This window comes from Myotis yumanensis, unplaced genomic scaffold (genome assembly GCF_028538775.1).
Source record: "Myotis yumanensis isolate MYYU_CA2020_CCGP unplaced genomic scaffold, mMyoYum1.0.hap1 SCAF_18, whole genome shotgun sequence".
In the NCBI taxonomy this organism is placed as follows: domain Eukaryota; kingdom Metazoa; phylum Chordata; class Mammalia; order Chiroptera; family Vespertilionidae; genus Myotis; species Myotis yumanensis.
In genome coordinates this window covers 15,443,143-15,469,563 of record NW_027223769.1, presented here as the reverse complement: position 1 = coordinate 15,469,563, position 26,421 = coordinate 15,443,143, and the positions used below count along the sequence as shown (strand labels likewise).

General features: G+C 54.0%; 2 protein-coding genes across 6 annotated transcripts in view; one reads left to right on the top strand and one right to left on the bottom strand.

Moving 5' to 3' along the window:
- Nucleotides 1-23,026, top strand: part of NECAB2 (N-terminal EF-hand calcium binding protein 2) — a 34,185-nt gene extending 11,159 nt beyond the window's left edge. Inside the window, exons 6-13 of one of the 2 annotated variants that reach the window (XM_070397835.1) lie at nt 8,877-9,013; nt 11,532-11,650; nt 11,754-11,833; nt 14,881-14,934; nt 15,501-15,613; nt 18,103-18,180; nt 18,649-18,740; nt 19,291-19,731. In XM_070397835.1, coding sequence (XP_070253936.1) covers nt 8,877-9,013; nt 11,532-11,650; nt 11,754-11,833; nt 14,881-14,934; nt 15,501-15,613; nt 18,103-18,180; nt 18,649-18,740; nt 19,291-19,319 — 702 coding nt within the window. In that variant the 3' untranslated portion in view covers nt 19,320-19,731. Of the gene's footprint in view, nt 1-8,876; nt 9,014-11,531; nt 11,651-11,753; nt 11,834-14,880; nt 14,935-15,500; nt 15,614-18,102; nt 18,181-18,648; nt 18,741-19,290; nt 19,732-22,735 lie in introns of those variants that run through there. The other variant, XM_070397836.1, reaches the window with a different exon arrangement.
- Nucleotides 9,520-26,421, bottom strand: part of SLC38A8 (solute carrier family 38 member 8) — a 41,441-nt gene continuing 24,539 nt past the window's right edge. For 2 of the 4 annotated variants that reach the window (XM_070397833.1, XM_070397830.1), the window contains 4 exons: nt 24,175-25,376; nt 23,716-23,761; nt 22,736-22,843; nt 17,771-18,153 (listed from right to left, as the gene is read on the bottom strand). In XM_070397833.1, the coding sequence (XP_070253934.1) occupies nt 25,283-25,376 (94 nt within the window). In that variant the 3' untranslated portion in view covers nt 17,771-18,153; nt 22,736-22,843; nt 23,716-23,761; nt 24,175-25,282. Of the gene's footprint in view, nt 10,275-17,770; nt 18,154-22,200; nt 22,499-22,735; nt 22,844-23,715; nt 23,762-24,174; nt 25,377-26,421 lie in introns of those variants that run through there. The other 2 variants (XM_070397831.1, XM_070397832.1) reach the window with 2 other exon arrangements.

Sequence of the window (26,421 nt, the reverse complement as noted above, 5' to 3'; positions counted from 1 at the left end):
TCTGCGTGTATGACCTGGAGGAGGAGGGGGGCAGGGAGATAAGGCCAGGTATGGGCTGGGGGTCACTGCGCCTTCTCCACGTAACTCAGAGCCCACCCACCCCCAACTTCATTTCCTGCCCGAGTCTGTACCTCCGCTGGCTGGCGGCTTGCAGAGGGGACGGGTAGGCGTGTTCTTTCTGCCTCCACGGAGAAGAGGCGCAGAAACTTCCTAAGGACCCACGATGGCCAGGATTAAACACTCAGTTTAATCCTCACAGCGACCCCCTGGGTGGCTCCTCTCACTTCCCCCATTTCATAGCTACGGAAACAGAGGCTCAGAAAGGTGACCCTGCAGAGTGGTGGCCAGACAGCCAGACCTGCTGGCTGAAATGAGAGGGGAAACGGAGTCAGGGACCTGTCAGCAGGTATAGAGCACAGCCTGGGACTTCAGGCTGCCGGGGGTGACTGGAGTGTTAGTCAGCCAGGAGCAGGGGCGGCCGCTTGGGTACACTGACCAAGGCACGCAGGGAGGGAGCGTGGAGCAGGCCAGGCCCTGAGGGACAAGGACACCAAGGGCTTGCAGCAACCTGTGGGACCTCAGAAAAGGCCAGCCCCATCTGCTGGGTGGGGACAGGGAGCCAGGCTGATAAAGTCAGCCAGGCCTGCCTGAAGGACCCGGAGCCGGTCCCTTTCCTTTCTGAGCCTCAGTTTCTCCATCTGTGGAATGGGAGCATTCGCTTTGTAGGATCTTTATGAGGACTGCATGAAGTAAGGTCTCCAATTGCTTAGCATAGGGCCTGGCACAGAGCAAAGGTGACTAGTTTTTATTACTAGGCTCCTGTTGTATGGCCCAGGCACAGGTAGGACCATTCAGTACATTTTTCAAATGCTGCTCAGTGACTGCTCTGCAGAGGATTAGAGAATCCCTTTCTTCCCGGAGCCCAAAATAGCCAAGCCTAACCCTGAGCCTCCACCACCCACATCCCAGAGTCATGCTGTTTTGAGTCTTGGTGTATTAAAGTGTCTTTTAATAACATGTAGAACCAACTCCTTTTCATCGTTTGTCTTGTAGACTGTGTGATATTTGCAAGGATCCAGGTGGGCGGTGGGTTACGGGGAGCATGGAAAGAGCCCAGACCCCAGAATCTGAGTCACCCACACAAGGGCGTCGGCCCAGCCCTGCTCCCAACAGGCTGTGTGAGGTGCACCTCCACCCACACGGGACTCCTGGCTGCAGCACCTCCTCGGGCCCCGGCTTTCTCATGTGTGAGGGGCCAGTTCTCAGCACCGTTCCCGAGAACATGCACAGCTGCTGCTTGGTCTTTGGACATAAGTTCAGAGCTGTGACCTCGGCCTCCGCTCAGGAGAGGGTTTCCGCGTTCAGGGGACCGGTGTGGGGATTTCACTCTCAGAAACCACGCGCTCTCGTTCAGTGCAGCCCTGGGACGTCTCGGGTGGTGGGGACAGCGGGTTGTTGCCGTGGTGACTGGCATTGCTTTTTCTTGCGTATTTTCTAACCGATGTGTGTGTGTGTAGAAATGCAGCTCATTATTTCAAATGCGCCCATTGATGTTAGTTGCCTCGGTGGCTTTTGTCGCTGTACAGCGGGAGCATCAGCTGTGAGCCGCGGGCCCTTCGTTTCTGAGGTGTTCCTCTGTGTCCCTGTGAGTCCTCTGGCATTTGCCCCAAATCTTAAAACGTCCTAATGGCGCTACGTCAGTTATCCTCGTTTTGCTTCTGATTTCCAAGTGCATCTCTCTAGTGTTTCGCCACTAATTATTATATTAATACCGGCTCTTATTCTAGGATCCCCCCAGCCTGCTCAGAAATTATTTCTGCGTTCCCTTCGTTAAATTCCGTCTTCGGAGGTGGTAGTGAATTTTCTGAAATGCCTTTTTTGTCTTTTAAAAATGATGGTGTGCGTTTTCTCAAGCTGTTGATGGGGTGGATTCTATTATTAGCTGCTCTCCTATTGAACAGCCCTTAGCTTCCTCTGATAAGCCCTCAATGAGGCATTATTCTATCACATTGCTGGATCCTGTCACCAGCTGAGCGTTTATTTCTCTCTATTGGGACTTGAGAATTGAGGATAGTTTGGAAATGAACTGTAGGTGGCTTTGAATTCTGTTTCTCTAACAGAATTACTTTTCTATTTGAAAATAGAATTTATCTATGAGGCTTGGATCCAGGTACTGAACAGGGGAGGGGATTATTTTAATAGTTATGTTAAGGTCAATTCTAGTTTTAGTTAAATTTTCTTTTCATTGATGTTTTTAGAGAGAGTGGAAGGGAGGGAGGGGGGAAGAGAGAGAAACATGGATGTTAGGAAGACACGTTGATTGATTGCCTCCCACATGCACCCCAACCGGGCTGGGAATCGAGCCTGCGACTGAGGTACACGCCCTTGACTGGAAACTGAACCCGTGACCCTTTGGTGCCTGGGCCAGCACTCTAACCACTGAACCACAGCAGAGTAATTTTTTTTTTACTTTTTATGTCCATTTTAGTATAGTTTTGAATAAAACTGTCACAGACATCCGTTTTATGGGAAACTAGAGGCCTGGTGCATGAATTCGTGCATGGGTGGATCCAGCTGGCCGGCCCCAATCGGGGCAATCAAGGCCAGGCCGGCTGGGGGAAGGGGCCATGGGCAGTTGGCCAGCCGGCCCTGCCTCCTGGTCGAACTCCCGGTTGAAGGGACAATTTTCATGTTAGCCTTTTATTATATAGGATTATGCGTTGTATGTTCTTAGGATTTTTTTTTTAATCTAAAACATTGACACAAACCAGGCACTTAATGCAGATTAAGTTGAATAAAACATCTGATATAGCTCAGTTCTTGTTTCCATTTTTGTCCTATTTTGCTACATTTTAAAAACTTACATTTGACGAGTTTTGCTCATTTTCATTAGTCATTTCAATAACCAGCCCCTGACACATTTATTTAAATTTCACAATGTTTTCTGCCGTATTTTCAGTTTTTATCATCATTTTTTTCTTTCTCCCCTTTCCTTAGATTTGTTGTTGCTATTCTTTTTTACATGTGAACTACAACGCTTAAACTTTTTATACTAAAGTTTGAATTTCAACATTTAACCTTGAATGATATTTTCACTGCAACCATAGATTTTAATGTTATTCTCTAACAGGCTAATAATGGCAGATTTTGTTATCAAAGAAAACATGATAATTTCAAGAGAGACATCAAAAGTGCTTTATTCAAATATGTCCATCGCTAGCTACACATTTCCCCATCTTGCAGGTAATTTGTGGATACCGTCCCAATAGAACTTTTCTTGTTTTGAGGCAAACCATTCAGAGACCCAATTTTCCACTTCTTCGTACGTTTTGAAGTGCTGCTCAGAAAGTGCGTGTGCCATTGATCGGAACATGTGGTAATCTGAAGGAGCAAGGTCTGGTGAATACGGCGGGTGGGTTAATACTTCCCAGGCAAGATCTTTTCACATGTCTTTACTGGTTTTGAAGTGTGTGATGGTGCGTTATCATGAAGCAAAATTACTTTGCCGTTTCTTCTGGAACATTCTGGTTGTTTCACGATCAGAGCGTGGTTCAAATTGATTATTTGTTGTCGGTAGTGATCAATATTAATGGTTTCACATGGTTTTAGAAGCTCATAATACACCACACCTTCCTGATCCTACCAAACACAGAGCATTGTCTTCTTTCCGAAGCGATTTGGCCTTGCAGTCGATGTTGATGGTTGACCTGGATCAACCCTTGATTTTGTGCATTTGGGATTCTCAAAATAAATCCACTTTTCATCGCCAGTCACAATTCAATGCAAAAAAGACTTCCTTTCGTGCCATTGAAGCAACATTTTACTGATGACTTTTCGGTTTTCCATTTGTCTTTCTTTCAGTTGATGTGGCACCCATTTTCCTTCCTTTAAAATCTTTCCCATTGCTTGTAAACGATCGGAAATTGTTTGCTGAGCAATGTTTAATCTTTCTGCAAGTTGTTTTTGAGTTTGACACACATCTTCATCCAATAATGCTTGTAATTGTTGGTCTTCAAACTTTTTCGGTTGACCTGGACGTTCTTTGTCTTTCACATTGAAATCATCATTTTTAAAGCATTTAAACCAGCGTTCACAAGTATCTTGAGATGGAGCATGTTCACCATATGCTTCCTGAAGTATACGATAATTTTCAGCAGCACTTTTCTTCAAATTAAAGTAATGAATTAAACTTCCGACAAATGCTCTTTTTTTGGCATGGAATTCGACATTTTTAAGTGTAAAAATATCTATGATGTTAACACTTCAGAAAATCTGACATATGAAGTTTTGAAGCTTGTTGTCAATACAACAAAATAGCATACATATCAAATCGTATATATATCAACATATGTGTAACTCCATCTAGTGAAAAAAATCCGCATTATTAACCGGTACACCTAGTGCATGGTGTTTAGATGCCCCTACCAGGGGTCAAACCCGCAGCCTAGGAGTGTGTCCTGACCGAGAATTGAACCCTTTGGTGTACAACGACACTCCAACCTACCGAGCCACCCAGCCAGGTGATGTCTTCATGGCATATTATTTAATTTTTTTATAAGTAGCTTATGGTTGCTTGAGAAGATGTGGATCATACTTTCAGAATATGCATTTTGAAAATAGCTGTCCTTTCCTTGTTATGAAATTTATGCTGTTAAAAGACACCTTTTCAAAAAAAGTGAAATCGTGTTTCTGGGACAAATACAAAATGTACACGTGTCCAGGATCGTATTTAACTCATTCATTAATGTGAGAACCGGTGAGATGTCACAGCTCGCTTAAAGGGAAATTCAGACAACACACACCATGTATGTGGGCACCCAGGAGTTCTGCAGGAGTCTGTGAGCAAGTGTAAGAGCGGCCAGTGTCCTCGGGGCGTGGCCATTATGCTCTGCAGACAGAATCATGCATTTCTGTGGAGGAGAACTTAGGCATCATCATCACATTTTTTTTTGTCTTCAAGTTTTAAAAGTAGCTCCAACACAAGGGAAGATATTGATAAGCCTGAGGGTGTATAGAGAAGGAGCCCAGTAATCTTTTCAGCCCATTTTAAAGACTTGTACACTTTTCTCTGACTGTCTTTTGCATCCTATTTATTTTTGTCTAATTTATCTGTCCTATTGGATAAAGATGAGCTAATTTTTCACACTACATTGTGTTTTGTCATTTATCTTTATATCTTTAATATTTTTGCCCATGTTACTTGATACCTATAGAACTTTGGTACAATATTTTAATTATAAAAATGGTACATATTCAACAGGCACATTTTAGGAAGTAGAGGAAAGTATAAAGAAAAATTTCAAGTCATTTCTAATTCCCATTGTCCCTAATTATTATTAACATTTTAGTTTATTACCTTTGAGCCTTTTTTCCGTGTGTATTTTTTAAATATATTTAATATTGTTCTGGGTATAAAAATTTATTTTTTCTGCTTTTTTTTAACCTTTTTCCCTTAAAACTGTTCAGAAGCATCAATTTAAATATTCTTATTTAAATTTACTTACTATTCCTCTTCTGTTGGGCATCTTAGATTTCCAGGTTTTTGATATTATGAATAACATTGGGACATAAGTATTCGCATTATTTCTTAAGTTTAGATGATCAAAAGTGGAGAATTACTGGGTCAAAGTTATGAGCAGTGTGAGGCTCCCGATACAAGGCTTTCTGAAGTGATGGTACCCGTCTGAATCCCATGGCCACGCTTAGCGACATCCTCTCCCACTGCTCAGAGGTTTGATGCTCTGTCCTTGTTATGCGTCGTGCCTTTTGTCATTCTGTCCCTACCCTTCCCGTGGAGTACTTCTCGCTTACATCCTGCCGGCACAGTGATGTTGCAACTTCCCGTGTTCCTCTCAAATTTGCTTGCAGAGTCTTAGCACAGACTCCTAGATCCTATGGCTTGCAGGCGCCCCAGCTGCGTCTCCTTTCATCAGATCTGGGGCTGAGTCTCCCCGGGGGGATTCGCTGCTTCTCTGTTATTATGATCTCTCTGGTCTGACTGCTGTCAGCATCCTCTGTGCTTCCCGAGTTTTTATGCCTCCTTCTTCTCTGACATTTTACCTTCCGATGGTCCGCTTAGTTTATAGCATTGATTATGATTTCAAAGGTGGACATTCTAGTTTTCATTTCACTAGTGACTTCTAAAACACACATTTTTAACATTTGTAATTCTTTAAAAAAAATTTTAATCCTCACCTGAGGATATGTTTTCATTAACTTGAGAGAGAGAGAGTGAGAGAGAGAGAGATGCATATGAGAGAAACATTGATCAGTTGCCTCCTGTACACGCCCCGACCAGGAATGGAACCCCCCACCTAGGTGTGTGCCTCACTGGGAATGGAACCCGCAGCCTTTTGGCGCACAGGACAGTGCTCCAACCGAGCCACCCAGCCAGGACTCTGCTTCTGTTTTTAACCCTGGCTGACAACAATACTTCCTGTTCTCTTTTAGGGAATTGGGGAGATCTTTGAGAATTCCCGTTGTTTTTCCAGACGTTCACACTCCTTGTTGACTTAATCATTGTAGTTAAAGTTTAATGAGGAGCGATGACTGTTTTTACCTCCTGACTTCTGTGACTTATTGCTTCACTTGGGTGATCACCATCGCCTCACAACGTTCCTATTGCTGAATTCTCTCTCTGATTCAACCGGGATGCTTTGGGAGAAACTCCAAGGCGTCCTTTGCAGGAAAGGTGCTCATCCGGTCAAGTTCCCTCGATCTGCAGACTTCTGCATGGTCTCCCTGTTACTCTGCGAATGAGGGACCTGTCCGTGTGGTGCAGAGTTCCTGGACCCGATCCTTTTCCTCTGGAACATGGCGCGGCCTCAGCTGAGACATCACTTGTGGAGGCGAAATCTATAAAAGCTGCCTTTCTCCTCCTTTGAAAATAACTTGTCTTTGGAATTCAACTGACCAGTTACACTTGCTGATCCCTGACCAGACACACCCTCAAACCCACTCACTTTAGCTCATTTCTCTGTGTGATGACTTCCGGCAGCCTTCCTCTGTGTTCACACTTTCTACCACGGATCTTCTTGTTCGTTTGTCCAGAGCCCATTGATCACTGGGTTGTGAGTTCACTTGCCTGTCAGGAAGGATAATTGATCACTGCAATGCACTGGGCTACCGGATGCAATCCGCTCACCTACTTTCTGCCACAAATGCATTCTCTGCCGGGGCCTCTCGCCAGCGTGCCGGGTCTGGTGGCGGGCCCAGGATGTCCACCCCCACACCTCCCCACCTGTGTGCCCCTCCTTTCGGCCTCCCTGCACCCCACTCTCCCCCTGCTCCCTGCCTCCATTTCTCCGTCTGTCCCTAGCCATGTTTCCCGTTGTGCAATTATTGCTAATTAATTCCAAGTCAGAGTGATGGATGGTTTCATTTGCTTCCTGGTCTCCCTCGCCTTGCCGGAGGCCGGGCAGAGTTCCAAGGTTCCCTGGGGCAGGTGGCTCTGGAAGGTCAGGTCTGCGGAGGCGGCGGGAGCGCAGCACCGGGCTTTGGGGACCAGCGTCTCCCAGCACAGCGTCACTTTGATTGTTATCGTCCTTGAGCGACCCGGCTGAACCTTCCACTATAAAGCCTTTGCAGCAAAAGAAACTCAACTGGTTCCAGAAAGCTTGAGAAAGGTCTTTGCTGCAGCCTCTTAGCAGGAGGGGAAATCCTGTCTCACATTTCAGAGCAAAACTCGTAGAAAACCCTCCTCACCCACCTTTTCCCGATGTCTCTCCTGTGGCCTGTCGCCCTCCCTCAGCTTCCCCCGGACTCCCCGCTCGCCCTCCCTCTGGGACTGAGGCTCGGGCACCCGCTCTGGGGAGCCAGTTTAAGCTCTCTGGGTGCTTTTGATTCTCATCTATCATTTCTCTGCTTAGCAGCGTGCAGGCCCAGGAGCCCACAGAGTCCTTCTTGGAGAAGGAAGGGCGAGAGGAGGTTGTGAGTTCTTCTCCCCTAATGCTTTGTCTCTGTCAACAACAACATCAGGAACAATCTGCTAATCACCATCACCACCACCATCATAGCACCACAGCCACCACTGTCACCATCATCACCACCACCATTATCACAACCATCACCTTCACCACTGTCACCATCACCATCACCATAACCACCATCACCACCATTATCATCACAACCATCACCACCACCACTGTCACCATCACCACCACCATCATAGCACCACAACCACCACCATCAGCACCATTGTCATCACAACCATCACCACCACCACTGTCACCATCACCACCACCATCATAGCACCACAACCACCACCATCAGCACCATTGTCATCACAACCATCACCACCACCACTGTCACCATTGTCACCATCACCACCACCATCATATCACACCACTGTCACCACCATTATCATCACAACCATCACCATCACCACTGTCACTATGGTCACCACCACCCTCACCATCACCACCACCATCATAGCACCACAATCACCACTGTCAACACCATTATCATCACAACCATCACCATCACCACTGTCACTATGGTCACCACCACCATCATATCACCATCTTCTTTTCATAGCAGCTGCTGTTTATTGGGTACTTGCTACGTGCTGAGGCACTGTGCTGAGCATTTTAAGTACAAGTTGTCATTTAATCCTCACCGTGACCTTGTAAGATAGCTACTACAGTGACTGCTGGTATGGCTCAGACCTTGGCCTCCGAGTCCATACCCCCTGCCTTGATCCAGGAGCTCTATGGCCTCCAGGATACAGAAGGCAGTAGTGGAGTGGGCTTCCCCCCCGCCCCCCCACTGTAAGGCAAACACTCAGACCCCAGGTCCCCCTCCAACTCGTGCCAGACCCTACACCCCTGTTCCCTCCCCACCCTTAGCCCTTGCTGTCCCTGCTCTCCCCGCCACAGGTGTATGAGGGAGGAAGCAATGTGGACCAGTTTGTGACCCGCTTCCTCCTGAAGGAGACGGCCAGTCAGATCCAGTCGCTGCTGAGCTCCGTGGAGAGTGCGGTGGAGGCCATTGAAGAGCAGACCAGCCAGATCCGGTGCGTCCGGGGCCCTTGCAGGGTCACATGGGGGTGTGCCGTGTGTGTACCAGCTTGCGACTTGGGGTAGGGCTATTTGTGTACTTGAGAGCTGGGTGACCTTGGGCAAGCTGCTGTACCTCTCTGGGCCTCCATTCCACGACTGTAAAGTGGGGACAGTTATATACCCACCTCCTTAGTGCTGTGAGGACTGAATGGCATATATGCTGAAGAACGCCTGGTGTCGTGCAGTCCATACATACAACACATACAGTTCCGACTGTTTCCCAGACTCTCATCCATTCTGCATGTCCCCACACCACTCACGTTATTCTTTGCCCAAGACTATTCTATTGCTTGACTTACTGTTGAAAACTGGAGGTAAATTTTGGAAACTGTATGTGGTTCCCCTAATTGGAAACAAGCATCACGTGCCGTAAACGGAGTTACTGGACAGCGGCACCTGCTGTCAGCTGGGACCCTGAGGCTGGCTCCCGCCTCCTCAGAGGCTGGGACCCCGCCACGGCATGGGGTCAGGGTGGCACCAAGCCCCTTTCTCAGGAGGATCGAAAGGGAAGTGGAGCGATGGTCTCACGTGTTGCTGCAGTATGATTTAAGGCCTTGATTGCATGCCCTTGAAGCCATGGACAAGCTTCTGGGGTCCCCCTCTTTGCTGGGGACACTGGAGGCGGTTAGCCTAGGGAAGGGGTGTTCTCCTGGCTGGGCAGTGCTAGTTCCGGGCCATGAGTCCTTGCATTTACTGTCCCCAGTTGAGACTTCTGTTTGCCTGCTTTGCAGAACAGCTGATGTGCCCGGCAGAAAGGGGACATGAAGGCATTCACATAGACAAGGGCAAGAGCCAGGTGCTGGTCCAAGCATCACTGACCCTTGAATTTCCGATCGGCCGCAGGTTTCCCGGGCAGAGGCCTGGCGCGGCGGGGTGTCGGGTGCTGTGTGGGGTTGGAGTGTGTCTTACAGTCGGTTGGTGGGGAGGCTGGTCCCAGTCAGGTGTGCTCGCAAAGCTGCTCAATGATACGGTTCCTGAAATGTGTCTGTTCTGAACACCTGCAGCCAGATCACCTGGGAAATGGGAAATGCAGGGCCGAGGGGCCCTGGCGGGGCCCACTGGGTGGGGATCCTGGGCGTGAGCCCAGAGCTCTGCGTTCGTGATCACTCTTGTGATTCTGAGGGTCCCAAGTTGGCCACACCTCTGGGCGCTGACACTGAGGTTTCCTTCATTTTTGTCACTTATCCTGGTTCAGAACTTGCCGTTTCTCTCCTGCTGTAGAGCAGAGAAGATGGCTGCACGATTTTCGTAGCCAGTTTCCTGCACTTCGCTAGTTCCATCTCGTCCGCCCCACAGTGGGACCTCACTTTGGAACGTCGGTGGCGGGGGGTGACACGTCTCATTGGGAGACACATCTGCTCCACACACACTCCCACCTCCGGCTGCCCCAAATCTCAGCTAGTTCAGCTCCCTGGGGCCGCAGTCCCCTTAAGCCACCCTGTTTCTCGCCCCGGGGGTGTCATGTTCCCGGCACAAGCTGTTGGTTCAAACCCCGCCATCCCAGAGACTCCCGCTGCCCCGTCAGGGTCCGAGGGCCACATTTAATTGGCTGCTGGTTGTAGAGCCGCCAGGATTGGACCTCAGAGACTGGGCTTCTGGCACTGCAGGGGGCGGGGGAGGGAGGGGGTTGGAGGGAATGGTGGGGGGAGGTTGCCCTCTGCAGGGGGCTTGTGAGCTTGCAGGTTCACAAAGACCTGCCCACACAAGGCAGCGCTGCCCAAGGCCGAAGAGCCGGGACAGCGTGTGGCCGCCGTGCACAGGGAGTGTGCGTGTGCTATGTGTGGACACGCGTGTCAGTGTGTATTTGTATGCCTGTGGCGAGTTTCCCAGCATCTCTTTGCACTCGGGTGTTCGACCTTTGCCAAGCATTGGTTGAGTCCCTGCTATTGTGCCAGGCAGAGCTTGATGAGCTGAGTGTGCCTGTCAGGGCCTGCGGGGCTGTGCACGTGTGGGCACGTGTGTGCATGGTGGGGGTGGGGACAGGCGGGCAGGCCCCTCTCTAGGACCTGCTGAGGCCAGGATCGCAGATTTCCCTATTCTGTCATATGCCAGGTCGTAAGGCTCCCCTTTTCAGCAAGAGTACAAACCCAGCCCGCCCCCGCCCCCCCTGCCCGCCAACACACACACACACACACACACACACACACACACGGCACCACATTGGCTCCTAGTGAAGCAGGCAGGGGGTGGGAGCTGTGAGCCATTGGGTGGGGGCAGGGGCCTGGAACTGAACCTCCTGGGAACAGGGCCTGGGCTGAGGCCTAGAATGGGGCTGAGTTCATATCTCGACTCAGTCCCTTGGGCTGTGTGGTCCTGGCCAACTCATTTCCTCCTACAACAAAGGCACGAGGCCCACTTCATGGGGACGGCTCCATGGAGCGAGCTGCACGTTTCAGCCCACAGTGGGTGCTCATGTTGGTCAGGGCCCTTCGGCCTCCCTCACCGTGTGTGTTTCTCCCACTTGTACTGCAGCCAGAACCACGGCAAGCCCGGCCCTGGCGTGGTGCAGACCTGGTATGGAAGCCCCAGTGCCCCCTGCGGCCCCAGCCACAAGCTCACGGCCACAGAACGAGAGAGGAGCGTGCCTTCTGGTGAGAGCAGGCGGTGGCCCGGCCGGGGGCATTGGGTGGGGTCCTGGGAGCCCCCTCCCCAGCCTGCCCCGGCCCAACATTGGTGTCTGTTCCTCTTTCCCAGTCACCTCGGACCCCAAGGAGGAGGGCCTGGAAGCCCAGATCAGCCGTTTGGCAGAGCTGATAGGACGGCTGGAGAGCAAGGTAAGGTCGCTGGCCCCCACCTCCGTCCCTCCATTCCCCAGACCCCAGGGAGGGCTGGGTTAGGCCGACAGAAGTCAGGGAGCCTTGGAAAGGCATCACCAGTGGAGCGTGGAGATGGAGACTGAGATATGGACAGACCCCAGAGCCGTGCGCAGTGCACAGGCTCAGGGAGAGGGGCCTGGGGGGAGGAGAAGCTGTGAGGGTGGGCGGGCACAGGAGGGGCATCGCAGGGAGCAGACAATAGTCAGCAGCACCGTGGGTGGAGGGGACAGAGCTTCGAGGAGCTGTCAGGGCCTGAGGGATGGTGACGGCCCAGGAGAGATGAACGTCTGGCCAGCAGCGTGTGAGCTTTCCAAGACGATATGGCACGTCCACAGATAATAGGCAGGGACCCGGCCTTACAGAACTGTGTGTCCAGAGACCAGTCCATGACTCAGTAGGTGCTCACAACACGCTGCACCTGTTTCCCGGGGCTGCCACCGTCACGTACTGTACACAGGCTGTGCTTAACGTTTATTCTCACAGCTCGAGGCTCGAAGTCTGAGATCGGGGGTGGGCAGGGCTGCTTTCTGCTGGGGCCGCTCTCCTTGGCGTGCAGACAGCTGTCTTCTCCTCAGAAGACACATGGTGTCCCCTCTGTGTTCCTTGATGTCCTAGTCTCCTCCTCTCATAAGGACGCCAGTCATCCTGGGTTAGGGTCCACCCCTGTGACCCCATTTTTACTTAAAGACCTCTGGTGACCCTGCCTCCACATGGAGTCACATTCTGAGGTGCTGGGGATCGGTCCTTTGATTTGGGGAAGGCGCAGTTCAGCCCGTAACACTGACTGTTTCTTGGAAGAAGGAAAACAGGTTGCCTTCAGGTTTACCTGCGGACTCAGATGTCAGACTGCCCTGTGTGAAGCCTGGCCACACCACTTAACAGCCCTGCAACCTGGGGCCAGTGACCTACCCTCTCTGAGACTCAGGTTTCTCCTCTAACAATAGAGAAGGACATCAGAATAGCACCCCTCACAGGGTTGTCCTGGGGAGTAAAGATAATGATGTCTTTAATGACTTAGCACAGAGCCTGCGGTGAAGCTGGCACTTAACATTAGCGATGCTGGCAATTATGATTAGTCGTCCTGGTGCTAAAAACTATACTATAGAGATGTGCACACCACACCCATCTCTCTACTAAACCAATGATCTCAGAGCCCTGGGTTGCAGCAATCTTACATTTCTCTGACTTTTCTGAATTTCTTACATCTTTTGCAAAAGGGCAAAAAAATAAAATACTTTGATGGGTTTGGGGGTTGGTTCTGAAGTATCCGTGGGGGCAGAGGGAGGCCTAGGTTGGAGGCGGAGAGTTGGAGGGAGGTGGCAGCAACCCCGCCTGCAGGGCTGAAGCTTAGGTGGGGTCCCCCCGCCCCTTAGAGCGGGGTGCTGGGTGGGAGCCAGCGGTTCGGTGGACCCGGTGGCCCGGTTGTCATAACAACCCCTCAGGCGCCCGAGAGGGAGGCTCTTTGAAGTTTATTTTTAGCGCCCTGGTCGCCTTAACAACAGGCAGGGGCAGGCTGGTAACCGCTGAGCACCTGGGCGTCCTGGAGACGGGGCGGGCCCTGCTCGCCGGCCTCTGATTGGCCCAGGCCCCGAGTAGGGGCCAATCCAGCGCCGCCTCCGGGCCCCGCCCTCTATGGACCAACTGAGCCACCCCGGTTCTGCCTGGGCCTGGAGGGTGGAGCGGGGCGCACAGTCTGGGAGAGGGTGGGGCAGCCGGGGGCGCCACGGAACCTCCCCACCCTCCCCTCCCCTCCTCCTGTGGCCCTGCCAGCCGGGAAAAGCCACAACCCCTGCCCTCCAGGTGCCCACTTACAGGCTGTAAAGCCATGGAAGCAGATGAGCCCCCGGCGGACACACCTTGGCTGCCCACTAGCAGGTTACCCCGCGGGTCCTGGGAAGCCAGCACCCGCTCCGGGACCAGTCGTGCGATGTGCAGGGTCTCGTGCAAAATGAGCATGCGGGCCCCTTGTTCAATTATGAAGGATTTGCAAGGTGGTACCTGCACAGTCAGGCCAACACAGCTGCCAGTCTGTTTCCTTAAAAACCAGTGAGGGGCGCACGCATGCTCTGAGAGGAAGACCCGCGTATGGTCGCACCAGAGACACAGGCCATCCTCTGGGAAGGTGGCTAGGGATAAGCACAGAGGTGGGTTTATTGGGGCGCCCACGTTAAAGGGAGGAGAACCCGGATTCTGTCAGGAGGAGAGAGGCCCCAAGTTCAAATCCAGACTCGGCACCTACCCAGCTTGTGTGGCCTCTGGCGCCCAGGCCTGTCTGCTCAGTAGTGACACTGATCATGCCTGAGCGTCCTGGTCCTGCTCGGGGCGCTAGCTTGTGGCCATAAACAGCACGCACAGTTCCTGCTCTCCTGGAGCTTACAGTGGGGTAGGGGGTCTGGGAGGTTAAATAAGGTGTGTTTGTAAAGCATTTAGCCCAGGGCCTGTGGGAGGCCAGTGAAAACAGACACCCCATTTAGACCATTCGATTCACGGGGCATCAGGGACTGAGATTGGGGCGATTTGTAAGTTGATGAGGAATCTCAGGGCTGTTGCCAGCAATTATGGCAAATTCCAGCATCTTGGATTTGGGAATCTTGAGTCCCAATTGCTCTCTCCCCAAGACCCCCCCAACCTCCCCCACACCCTGAAAAATGGAGTCTCCTTGGCTTCTGCAGTAGATCTGCTTGGTCTCGGTGGCTCCCAGTGCCCCCAGATGCCAGGGCCAGAAGGGATCTCCACCACTTCCTGTGGTTGGCCTCCCAGCCTGGCTTCCTGGGTCCCCTCTGAGCCAGCACTGTGCATGGAGGGTGGAGTGAGCCCTGTCTGGTGAGGCCTGGCCCCTGGGAGCTCCCACTAGCCTGTGGACTCGAGCCCCTGGGACCTTGGAGTGGAGGGGCTGGAGCTCTGCGGTGGCCCTGGGTACTCTGGTATGACTGTGGAGGCCCTGGAGGCCTCCCTGATGGAGGTGGCCTTTGTCTCCAGCATCACTTTATGCTTTGTTGTTTCAGACCCTCTGGTTTGACCTGCAGCAGCGCCTCTCAGATGAAGACGGCACTAACATGGTGAGGATCCCCTCCCCTGAGCCTCCCTCCCCCTCCTGTGGCCCCATCCCTGCCTGAACCCGGGACTCAGGATACAGGTGGCTCAATGGCCCTGCCACCGATCCCCAGGGAGCACATGTGGGGAGATGTGGCCCCAGCACTTGGTCACCCTCCCCTTCCACGGGTGTTCTTGGAGATACCAGGGCTTTGGTAAAAAAGATTGGCCTGGAACCAAGTGATCAACAGGACAGTGACACCTAAACACTGACGTGATTGGAAATGAATGTTGCTGGTCACTGAATGTTGCTGATCAGCCCTGGAAGCCTTGCTGGCAGCCCTGCCCCTCTGTAGAGCCTCTTCACACCCTGTTTTTCAGCATTTGTGGGACTGCTACCTGCATTTGGCTTTTTATTATTTTTGTTCTGTTTCAGCCAGTGTTCGTGTGTAGGAATGGAAGGCGTGTGTGCATGGGGTTTTGTTTTAATCCAATTGTCCTGTCCTCAGGAGGGAGGTGTGGGAGGCTGGGGTCCTGTGGGGAGAGGCCAGTCAGGGAGCCCGAGGACGCTCACTCACCCTGCACCCCACAGCATCTGCAGCTGGTCCGGCAGGAGATGGCCGTGTGTCCTGAGCAGCTCAGCGAGTTCCTGGACTCGCTGCGACAGTACCTGCGGGGCACCGCTGGAGCCAGGAGCTGCTTCCAGTGAGTAAGCTGAGGGTGGGGTGGAGGACAGGGCAGGACCTCCGAGGACAACCCATACCCCCGGGAAGGCCCAGCAGAGAGGGTCAAGTCCTAGCTGAGGCTCTTCCCCACTGTGCAAACATGGCGAGTGACTTCATCTCCCGGGCCTCAGCTTCCTCATCTGTAGAGTGGGAGCACGGACTGGACCCACTCCCTTGGTTGTTGGAGGTGTAAATGGAATGAGGAATGGGAAGGGCTTAGGTCAGTGCCTGGTGAGCAGTCGGAGCTGCATAACGTCAGCTGCTACTCTTACCATGTGGCTGCCCCTCAAGGCCTCACCCTCTGGTCCCTGCATTGCTTCTCGGCAGAGCTGAACCAGGTGGCCGTGGCCATGTCAGATTGGGCCACAAAAGACGACAGCCCTCTCCCTCACGGGATGGTCCCAGAGAACTGTTGGCACAAGTCACTGGCCCTTTCCTGTCCCAGGCCCACCCATCTGTGCCCGGGAAGTAGCTGTGGCCTCTGTGCCATTCTCTGCCCCGGTCCTCCCTGTCCAGTTTGCCTTCTGCACCCTGAGAGCACGCGCCTTCACCCTCTCCCTGGGGGGCAGCTGGGGTGTAGCGTGAGTCAGGTGCTGCTCTTACTGAACATGCAATCTAGGTGGCGGGAGAGGGCAGAGGACGAGGGATGGTTCTGAAGGGTGATGGGTGCTGTGGAGACCAGGAATCAGGGTCCCTCGAGAGAAGGAAGGGGCTTTGGGGAGGGGAGAGGCTGCGCGTGCACGGAGGCCTGTGTCCGGAGCATTTGGCCAGCAGAGTCTGAGGAAGGACAGTGTGGGCCGGAACCAGCGGGTGCCACTGCCTGGGAGGCAGCGAGGGTGCCGAGTTTGAGAACAAGCAGGTCTGTCTGGACTAGGTGACAGGGCGAGGGCCGGGGGTGGCAGGTAGGACCCACTCCCGCGCTGCTCGTCTGGAGTACAATGGACCGTATTGGAGGTGTGCCAGCAGGAGTGAGACACGGGCTGGTCTCTGGTGTGCAGCAGGGGCCAGGGAGAGGCCCTGTGGTCACCCAGGGAGGGGCATGGCCTTGGTGCGACATGGTTAGAGCTGGGAGCTGTTGTGGAGAACAGCGAGGGGGTGTGGAGAGGAGACAAGGTGGAACCTGAGATTGTCTGGCTTCAGAAACTCGATAGAGGTTGGTGTCGTGTAATGACCTAGAGGAGTCAGGGAGGTCAGGCGTGCTGGTGTGGGGGAGTCACGTTAAATTCAAGATGCCGCATAGGAGTGTGGAGATCCTGGGAGAGGCGGGCTGGGAGCAGTGGGCATGCAGATGGCATCGAAAGCCACAGTAGCAGTGTGCTCACGGCAGGGGTCAAAGGGCCCAGGGCTGGGTGGGGTGGAGCGGAGAGGGGCCTGGCTGCCCCTCCATACACAGGCAGCAACGCAGTAGGGCTTCACACTCTGTCCTTCCTGTACCCCATGCCAGCCTGCTGTGTCTTCCTGCCCATCCAGAGACACCCCAACCCACTCCCAAAACCCAATCAGTGCCTCATTCTGCTGCAGCTACAGACTTAGATGCACCAAGCTGCTCCGATGACCTTCATCTGTCGCAAAGGCAGGTCCATAAGCGGCGCTTTCTGGATCTGGCGAAAGGCCATGGCTACATCTGATCAGTGGGCGGCACGCATCCCCGGTCCCCCATGCTCTCATCAAATTACAAGCCCGCAGGCACCTGTAATTTTAGCTGGAGCCTAATGAACTAATGATACTATTAGCGGCCTTGTTTCCCTCCCTGCGTCTGTCCTGGTGGCGAACCTGGGATTGCCTGTAATTATACAGCAGCCGCCACCATGGCAGCTCTCCTCCTGGGCTGCGGGGTTCTGTTCTGCTGAGCGTGGGAAAAGAGAAGCAGCTGGGGGCAGGCAGGAGGCCAGAGGGGCGGTGCTAGCACTGATGTAATCGTGGCGGTCAGCCCTCGGTGCCCCCAGCTCTGCCACATTCTGGGAAGCACGCCCAGTCCTATTTAAATCAAGGTGAGTGGGCTGCTGCCCTCACAGAGGTAATGCGGGAGTGACCTGGGCCTGCAGGACCCCAACCCAGCCTCAGTTGGCCAATTCTGACTCACAGAGTTAAGGATTAAATGAAGGAGAGCATGACAGGAGAAAGTGAATATTCAGCCTTTAAAATGATATTTTGTTATAATTCATTCAACAACATGAATTGGCCACTGTCTGGGGCCAGGCCTTGCCCTGGTGGAAGGACGGGCTGGCCCGCAGGCTCTGGATTGTTCCCGTCAGAAAGGCAGCAGCACTATGGCTCACGGCCTTGGCGGGTGACAGACTGGGTGCCCAGCTTCTGCCAGGCTCTCAGGGTACCCCGTAGCCTGGCTCTGGGGGCATCTTGTCCAGACTCGTTTGAGGGCCGTGGTGGGGGACAGGGATGAGGGGACCGAGTTCCAGAGGAGGGCAGCCCAGGCTAATCCTGCCTCCAACCTCGCCCCTCCCCTTGTAGCATCGCCGCTGGGAGGCTGTCAGACGGCTTCACCTTCGTGGTCTACGAGTTCTGGGAGACAGAGGAGGAGTGGAAGAGGTAAGCACGCAGGTCCACTAACGCCAGCCCCAGCCCCTTGTCCCAGACGGTGTAGAGGGGAGGGTAATGTGAGCCCAGTTCCAGCAGCACCCACCACCCAGAACGCTGGCCTCGTGGGCTTCGTGCGCCCTGGAGCCAGTGGAAGGCAGCACTTCTCTGTGTGGGGGGTGACCCCCTCAGCCCACTCAGCTGGGTCCCTGCCCTGGGATCTGAGGCCAAGGCCACTCCTGTTTGAAAACTGCTGCCCCAAGGGATAAAAACCCAGGAAGGCTAGCTCATTAACGATGCTCACTGAGGCAAGAAACAGGCTCTTCTGCCCCAAACCTGCCCCTCACTCTCTAGGGCCCCACGGGTCAGCCTTCCTGGGGCCTCACCTTATCTTCACATGAGGCTAAACCCCACGGCTAAGCCCACATCAGGTGCTTCAGCCCCAGCCTCAAGGGCTCACCAGCGCCCTGTGGGTTACAGGCACCTGCAGAGCCCCGTGTGCAAGGCGTTCCGGCACATCAAGGTGGACACGCTGAGCCAGCCGGAGGCCCTCTCCAGGATCTCGGTGCCAGGTAGAGGGGTGGGGGGAGGCCTGGGGTGGCACTGAGGGTGCCCACAGGAGCAGCAGCCTCCGCCGGGCACCGAGGGCTGAGTTAAGAAAGGGCAAGGCCCAAATCTTCCAATGACCCTTTATTCTGCCCCCTTAGCTGCCGGGAATTGTAGTCCACAAATGGGTGCTCAACATCCGTGCCAGGTGTGCAGAGGGTCCGGGAGGTGAGGAGGGCAGGGCAGAGACACAAGTTGGCCCTACAACCTTGGAACAATGGGAGAGGCCACAGGACAGGGCCTCAGCCAAGACCGGAGGCCGAGGTCACTAGGGAGGTGGGCCCAGAGCCCCCCCAGGCCAGGGCAGGCCCCCACCCACCTTCACAGCCCCACTGACATCCCTTCCACAGGGGATGATTCACAGCCCAGCACCCAGAGTGGGCCCGGGGGAAGGAGGGACATGCTTGCAGGTGCTGCTCTCCTGCCCTTCACTGCAGCCCCCATGGGACACGGGGAAGGGGCTACAGGTTCCCAACAACCTTCCCTGCTTAACGTGTCTCTCCTGCCCCTCACTAGCTGCCTGGTGCACGGTGGGCCGAGACTGACCTGCTCCCCAACGCCCTGCGGACGAGCCTGGCACCCTCCCTCTCTTCTTATAAAGGTCACCCCCTCTTTTCTAGAAACTTTGGTATATGAGCGGTCTTTTCCATATACTTCCAAACAAGAATGTATTTTCCCACTGTTCGAAGTGAAGGCGAACCCCCTCCCCCCGCATCCTTACATCTCCCACTGCACCAGCCTTCTCTGGCCTCATTCCTCGCAGGCCACCCCTCTCCCTCCGTCTCTTCCACTCCTGGTCTACATTCCTCTACCTGGTAGGAGTCAACACCCTGTAGTGCCCAACCTAGGCCTGTGCCAAGTCTGCACACGGCAGTAGAGCCCACGTAGCCAGTGCCATACGAGGCAAACAGCCGCCGCTGGGATAAGCACAAAATAAACTCCCTTTGGGAACCGTCACGTGCTGTGTTTCTACTTCCTGTTTTCTAGTTGATAACAGCTGGAGGAGTGAAGCCACTGGGGTGCATGGGGCCCTCATGAGCCATGACACCTGGACCAAGTCACCCTGAGCCTCAAATAAGTCTGTGCCCGGCACCAAGTTCAGGGTCCTCCAGACCATCCCCAGTGCCAGCCATTCACTAGGACTCATCCAAGCCATGAGACCACGATCACAGATGATGGCAGCAAAGGGAAGCGGCAGGCACCAGGGACAGGTCCGGGAGACGCCAGGCGCAGAGCCCACACTTAAGTCCTCCCAGTGGCAGGTATAGAAAGCGACTTTCTCCCTCACTAACAGGAGACAGAGTTTTACAGAGCATTGCCAACCAGGGACGCTCACGGACCTCGGTGATGGGAATTCATTGGGTCCAGCCCCTCTGAAGGTCGGGCTGATGGCACAAGGCCCCAGAGGTCACCTCCCAGGAGCTGGGCACAGTTAATCGGGCACACCTGTCCATCAGCTCTTCCAACAAGACAAGAGACCAAGTCCTCTTCTGGAACCTTTGTGACATCCCTGCTTCTATTCCCCTGTCCTGGGTATCAGGAAAGACGTCATACACAATCTCAAGGCACAGAGGAGGCAGAATGGAGAGCGGGCAGGTGGGGGACACACTAAGAGCAGCAGAGGCTGGGGAGGAGGAGGAGGAGGAGGAGGAGGAGGAGGGAGACAGGCCTTAACCTGGTAGCGGAGAGTTGGGCCCAGTGGGAGCCCTGGGGAGGCGGGACCACGGATGTGCGTCTTTCCACCTCCTGCTCCAGCCTGGAGCAGCCAGCCTGTGAAACGTGCTGTGATTAAAGCCATCACACTGGGCGCGGTCCCTGCCCACGCTGCCTCCTCTGGCTGCCTGGAACCTTGACGCCCCTGCCACCTCCTCATAAGGTTTGATGCCGACGGCTCACTCAATAGCAGTAACACAAAACACAACACGGGCTCGTAGGAAGAGTGAAATGCAATTTCGGGTCCCAGCGGTGCATCTCTGAGCCAACTTTCCTGGCAACCAGCCCCTCACAGCCTCTCATCCTCATCTGTGAAGTGGGGAGAAGACCCCTATGACGATAAGGAACTGCCTGGCTCGTGAGAAGGCCACTGCACTGGGCCCTGCTGGCGGCATCGGCAGGCATAACAGCTGCCCCAGCCCACCTCACCCAGAAGCTGGGACTGTTCCAATCAGCTCAGCTATTTAAAAGGTACTATTCACGGGGGTGGGGTGGGGGGGGTGGGGGCTGAGGCTCTTCGGGGTGCAGCTGAGGAACACTGCCAGCTGGGCATGCTCCACTTCCACACATCACACCGCCCGCCCGAGCTCTCCCCACATTGTAGCATCGCTGCTGATTGCAGCCCACAAGCAACTTCGAGCCTCCTCGATTCCGAGTGGGTGGAAACGGGCTCTGAAGAGAACAAATTTCAACCCTAAAAGGTATGAGAGTTCCCACTTAATTTGCACTACGGCGTCAGGCACTTGGGAGGCAGTGACTCCCTCGGCGCTGCCTACGCCATCCTATGATCAGCAGGTGAGGAAATGGAGACAGAGAGGGCAAGGCACTCACAGAGGTCACACAGCCGGTGGGTCACTTATATCCAAACCCAGAGCTATCTGTCCCCAGCCATATATCCTCACCCCTGCACCACACAACATAGATATGTGGGGAGAAACAGCTCCAGATGAGAACATTAAAATCCCAATCGGCTTCCTCAAATGAAGACAATTACCATATGACCCAGCAGGTCCACTCCTGGGTATGTCTGTATGTACGGTACCCAAGAGAATGGAAAAGACGCATTAAAGCAAATGTGCACGAATGTTCCCGGCAGCACTGCTCCCAACAGCCAAAAGGTGGAAGCAACCCGCATGCCTACAACTGCGGGAGGAGAAATGGAACGTGCTCGATCCGCACAATGGAATGATACTCAGCCACGAAGAGGAAGGAAGCTCTGACACGCTGCAACACAGACGAGCTTTGGAAACATTATTCTAAGTGAAAGGAACCAGAGACAATGACCACAGATGTATGACCCCGTTCCTACAAAATGTCTAGAAGACTTAAACCGATAGAAGCAGACTCGGGTGCAGGGGCTGGGGGAAGGGGAAGCAGGGCGTGACTGCTAATGGGCACCTGGCTTTGGGATGGTGGAACTGTTTTGGAACTAGACACAGGTGGTGGTTACACAACATTGTGAATGTACTAAATGCCACTGCATGGTACACTAAAGCGGTTAATTCTGTGTTACACGAATCTCATCTCAAAAAAAATCCCAATCAACTCACCTGCCCAAACAGAGACGTTTACCACCTGCATTCAGTGGCCGCTCCGCACCCCTCCCACGTCCAGGTCAAACCCCTGACCTTCCTCAGGAGGCACGAGGCAATCCTGAGTGGGAGGTGGGCAATCCGGGCGCTCGGGGCCAGCAGCACCCCGGGCTGCGTCCCTGTGCGGTTACCTGGGGCACCTGGGCCAGCAGGAGGGTGCTTCCCCAGGAGCCTCGGGGCCCTGCAGCCCATGCTGTTCCGAGAGAACTAGTCACCTAGACTTCAAAACGCCCCTCGGCCACGTTCACATTCGTTTTGAGACATGAAGGTCTCTCCACTCAAGCACAGCTGTGACCACTGACCAGGAACTTGTGACAGGCCAGGCTCTGTGCCATGGGCTTTGCAGGCAAATCCCAGCTCCCCTCATGGCCATCAAGGGCAGGTGTCAGAGGAGAATGAAGAGGACCTCAACCGAGGTTCTGGAAGGAAGAAGGGAAGGGGGGCTGCTCACCGGGGACTGCGGGAGGATGCCCAGGCTAAGAAGAGGGGGACAGGCCTGGAAAGGGGCGGGCAGGCAGGCAGCTCAGCTCTTAGGCTCGGAGCCCATGCGTGAAGCCCAAGGATGCCCCTTCAGCCCTTCCTTCACCTGGCGGCTGTTGGAAACTTGAGGGCACCACCTCGTATTGGAGCAGGACAGTCCACGGGAGAGCGCCTACCTTCCTTTCCTGGGTCCGACATCAGAGGGTGACATCCCAGCATGCGTTTCTTTGACTGCATTATGATGGCTGATTTGAGGCTCAATCCTCTGAGGGTCACATCTGCACCTGTCACAGAAGGAGAAACGATTGTCCCCAGTGGTGATGTTTGTCGCCCCTTAAATAGCATCACCTCATCTCTTTGTAGCATTTATGTCAGGCCACTTCCTTCCTGATGTGCTTTCCTGCTTCTGGGTGAACTTAGTGTCCTCATGTTTCCCCTTTTCCCTTGGCTGCCAGGAGGCTCAGTGTTTACTTGCCAATGTCAACGTAGGTTTTCTGGAAATAAAACTATTGTTTGGCTTCCCCACTAGCTGCTGTAGATACGGTATCACCTTTAGTCCTCCCCGTAAGCCCACAGTGCATCATATACAATAAGCCTGCTCCATTTTGCTGGTGGAGAAACTGATTCTTAGGTTTGTAAACTCCCAAATCTTGAGATATCAAATGTTTAAAACGTAGTAGTCTAACTCCACAGCCAGTTCATACACTGGCACAGCCCTTACCCCATCCTGCTTTGTTCTCTATGGCTCTGTGAGTGGCCCCAGCACAGCCCCAGCCGTGTGGCCAGCACCGAGGCACTTTCAGGAAGCACGCAGGGTACAACCAGTAAGCGACTATTCTCACTGCCAGCACTGGGAGGAGAAATGCTCCTTTAAGCAATTCTGCCCTGACACGTGTCCTTGTCCGGGAGAACACCGTGGCCAATGAACACAGGCTGTGGCGGGGCGAGGGGGGATGGGCACAGGGTCCTGTGTCCCCCTCCCTGGGTCAGAGTCTCCACCAGCAGCCAGAGCGGAGGAGGGCAGAGGGTCCACCCCTGCCGATGGGGTCAGGCACAGCAGTCCCCACCCCCTTGGCCCCTCGAGGAGGAGTGTGAAGTAGAAAGGAAACGGATGAGGGAATTTAACCCCAAACTGGTCCCGACTCTAACTCTGTACCTTCAGGACAGGCAGCCTTGACTTTTCCAAGCCTCAGTTGCCTCACCTGTGAAATGGACAGGTTTGAAAACGTTATGCTAAGTCAAAGAAGCCAAACACAAAGGCCACATAGTGTACAAGTCCATTGCATGAGGCGGCCAGACAGAAATCCGTGGAGACAGAGAGCAGATTTGTGGTTACCGGGGACTTGGGGGGGGGGGGGGGGGGGGAGTGGCTGCTGATGGTGCAGGGTTTCTTAGGGGTGATGGATTGGAATTAGACATCAGTGATGGCTACATGACTCTGTGCGTCAATTAACACCCACTGAATTCTACACTTCAAAAGGGTGAATATTTTGGTATGTGAATTATATCTTAAAAAAATTAATGCAGGTGGACAAGCTGGAAAAACACAAAAAACGGTTCTGTCACCACCACCCTCTCATGGTCACATGCACATTTCACGACACAGAGAACCTACCCTGCGGGAGGTGTCCTGGGCCGTCAGCCCCGCACTGCCGGCTTCTGTCGGACGTCCGAGGGGGAGGAGTGGCCTGAACCCAGCAACATGCTGGGCCTGTGCAGGGTCAGCGCCTGGGGGAGCCGCTGGACCTCCCCCCGCTCCCCCATCTCCTCTCCCCGCCCTGGCCCCAGGGCAGGCCCTGTGACTCCTCCCTGCAGAGCTGGTCTGGGGTCGGAAGGGAACTATGGAGCAAACAGTCCACTTGGCTTGTAGGCCCTTCAGGTCCAGCCAGTGGAGGAAAGGGGGCTCTCCTCAGGATACCCCACTGGAGCGTGGGCCAGGTGCAAGGTTGTGTGGCCAGTTCTGGGCATTCACCGCCTTGGGCATCTCCCACATTCCCTGTGCCCTGGCCGAGGACCAGCCTGAGTCCACCTCCATGTCCAGTGGATGCCACTGGAAATCCCTTTTGGGGCTCTGTGTGTGCTACCCTCACCCCATGTCTTTGATCCTGGTGCCCCAAAGCAGGGCTCTCTGGGCCTCAGCCCCCCTGAATTGAATTGTGTACCCCAGAAATATTAAGTCCTATCCCTGGAACCTGTGAATGTGACCTTATTTGGAAACAGAATCTTTGCAGACCATAATTAAGTAACTTCAGATGAATTAGGGTGGCCCTAATCCCATGACAGCATCCTTATAAGAGGAGGGAAATTTGGACACAGACACAGAGGGAAGAAGGCCATGCAGAGAGGAAAGCAGAGAGAGAGAGATGCGTCTACAAGCCAAGGACTGCCAGCAACCCCTGGAGCTGGAAGAGGCCAGAAGGATCCCCCCCTGGAGCCTTCAGAGGGAGCTTGGCCCTGCCCACACCTTGACCTCTGGACTATGAGAGAATAAATGCCTGCTGATTCAAGCCACCAGCCTGTGGTCACTTGTTAGGGCAGCCCCCGGAGACAAGCACCCCCCTCACCATCGCACCAGAGACCCTCGGACAAGCAGAAGCCCCAATGAGCACCTGAGAAGGCAGAGGTACCAGTTTCTCCAGCATCTTTATGATGGGGTTACATCGGTCTCATGTGGGGACCAGGGTGGCCCAGGGAAGCCCCCCGCCTGCCAGGGTGGCTGCCCCTCATAGGAGCTCCAAGAGGGCTGCCACCGTGCTCTGCCCAAAGATGAAGGTGCCGACGAGCACGGACACTACTCCCCAGACCTCCAAGCAGCACCTACCAAGTCAACAAAGCCACGTCAGCACGCACGTCTCGGGAGTTTGGCGCAGACAAGCCACGCACACAGAGAAACATTATTTGAAGCCCAGTAGAGTCATGGATTTGGGGGAAAAAAGTCAGGGTATCCCTCCCCTACCTGTAGGGACGGGTTTCTGAAACAACAGGAAAGAAAGAACCCGAGGCAATTAAAAAACCGCCACCTGTCATCTCATAACCTCAATCCTGTTCAACTTTTTATCAGAGCCAAAGGAATGGGAGGAGGGAGACACTAGTCTCAAACTCCCTGTCCACCCCTGTACCTTTTGGGGTGGGAGGGGCGAAGCCCCCAAAAATAAGGGGGACGAAGAAAGCCCTGTGTCACACAGGATCGTAACAGTGGCGAGGGGATGAGCATGCAGGAGGCAGAGGTGGCTAGAACCGGCTGCCACCAAGGCCACATCTCGAGCTTCATAATGTAACCAAAAGAGATGGCGCAACAGTGAGATGAGAACGGTGATAATAAGATCTCCACACAATGGCAGGGCCGCCAGAGATATTTCTGGCCCCATTAACAAAGGCCACGAGGACCCGTTGTCATGGAAAGACCATCTCTAGTCAAGCAGCATCTCAGAACAGCAATTTGGTGCCATAAACATCCACCCATCGGAGCGGGAGAGCGAGGTGATGGTGACGGGGCACAGCGCTCTCAGAGCAGCTCTGATGGGTCAGAAGGCCCTAAAGCAGTTCCAGAATTAAAAACATGGTGAAAGCCCATCACTAAACTATTGTGAGCTGGGACCGAGGCACAAAACAAAAGCAGCAGGACTTCAAAGGGCGCTACAGGGAAGGGCCGTGCAGGGGCCACAGACCATCGGCCAGCCCTACGCCCAGGCAGGTGTAGGCACATCCAGAAAAACCCTTCTCCACCCAGAAGGAGACAAGCCGAGCCGAGGCTTTGGGAGCCAAGCTTGGGGAGTGGGAGACAGAGCCCGGCCTGCAGGTGGGACCCAAGGCCATGGCTGCTCTGACTTGTGAGCGTCTGCACTGGGCTGAATGGTGGTCC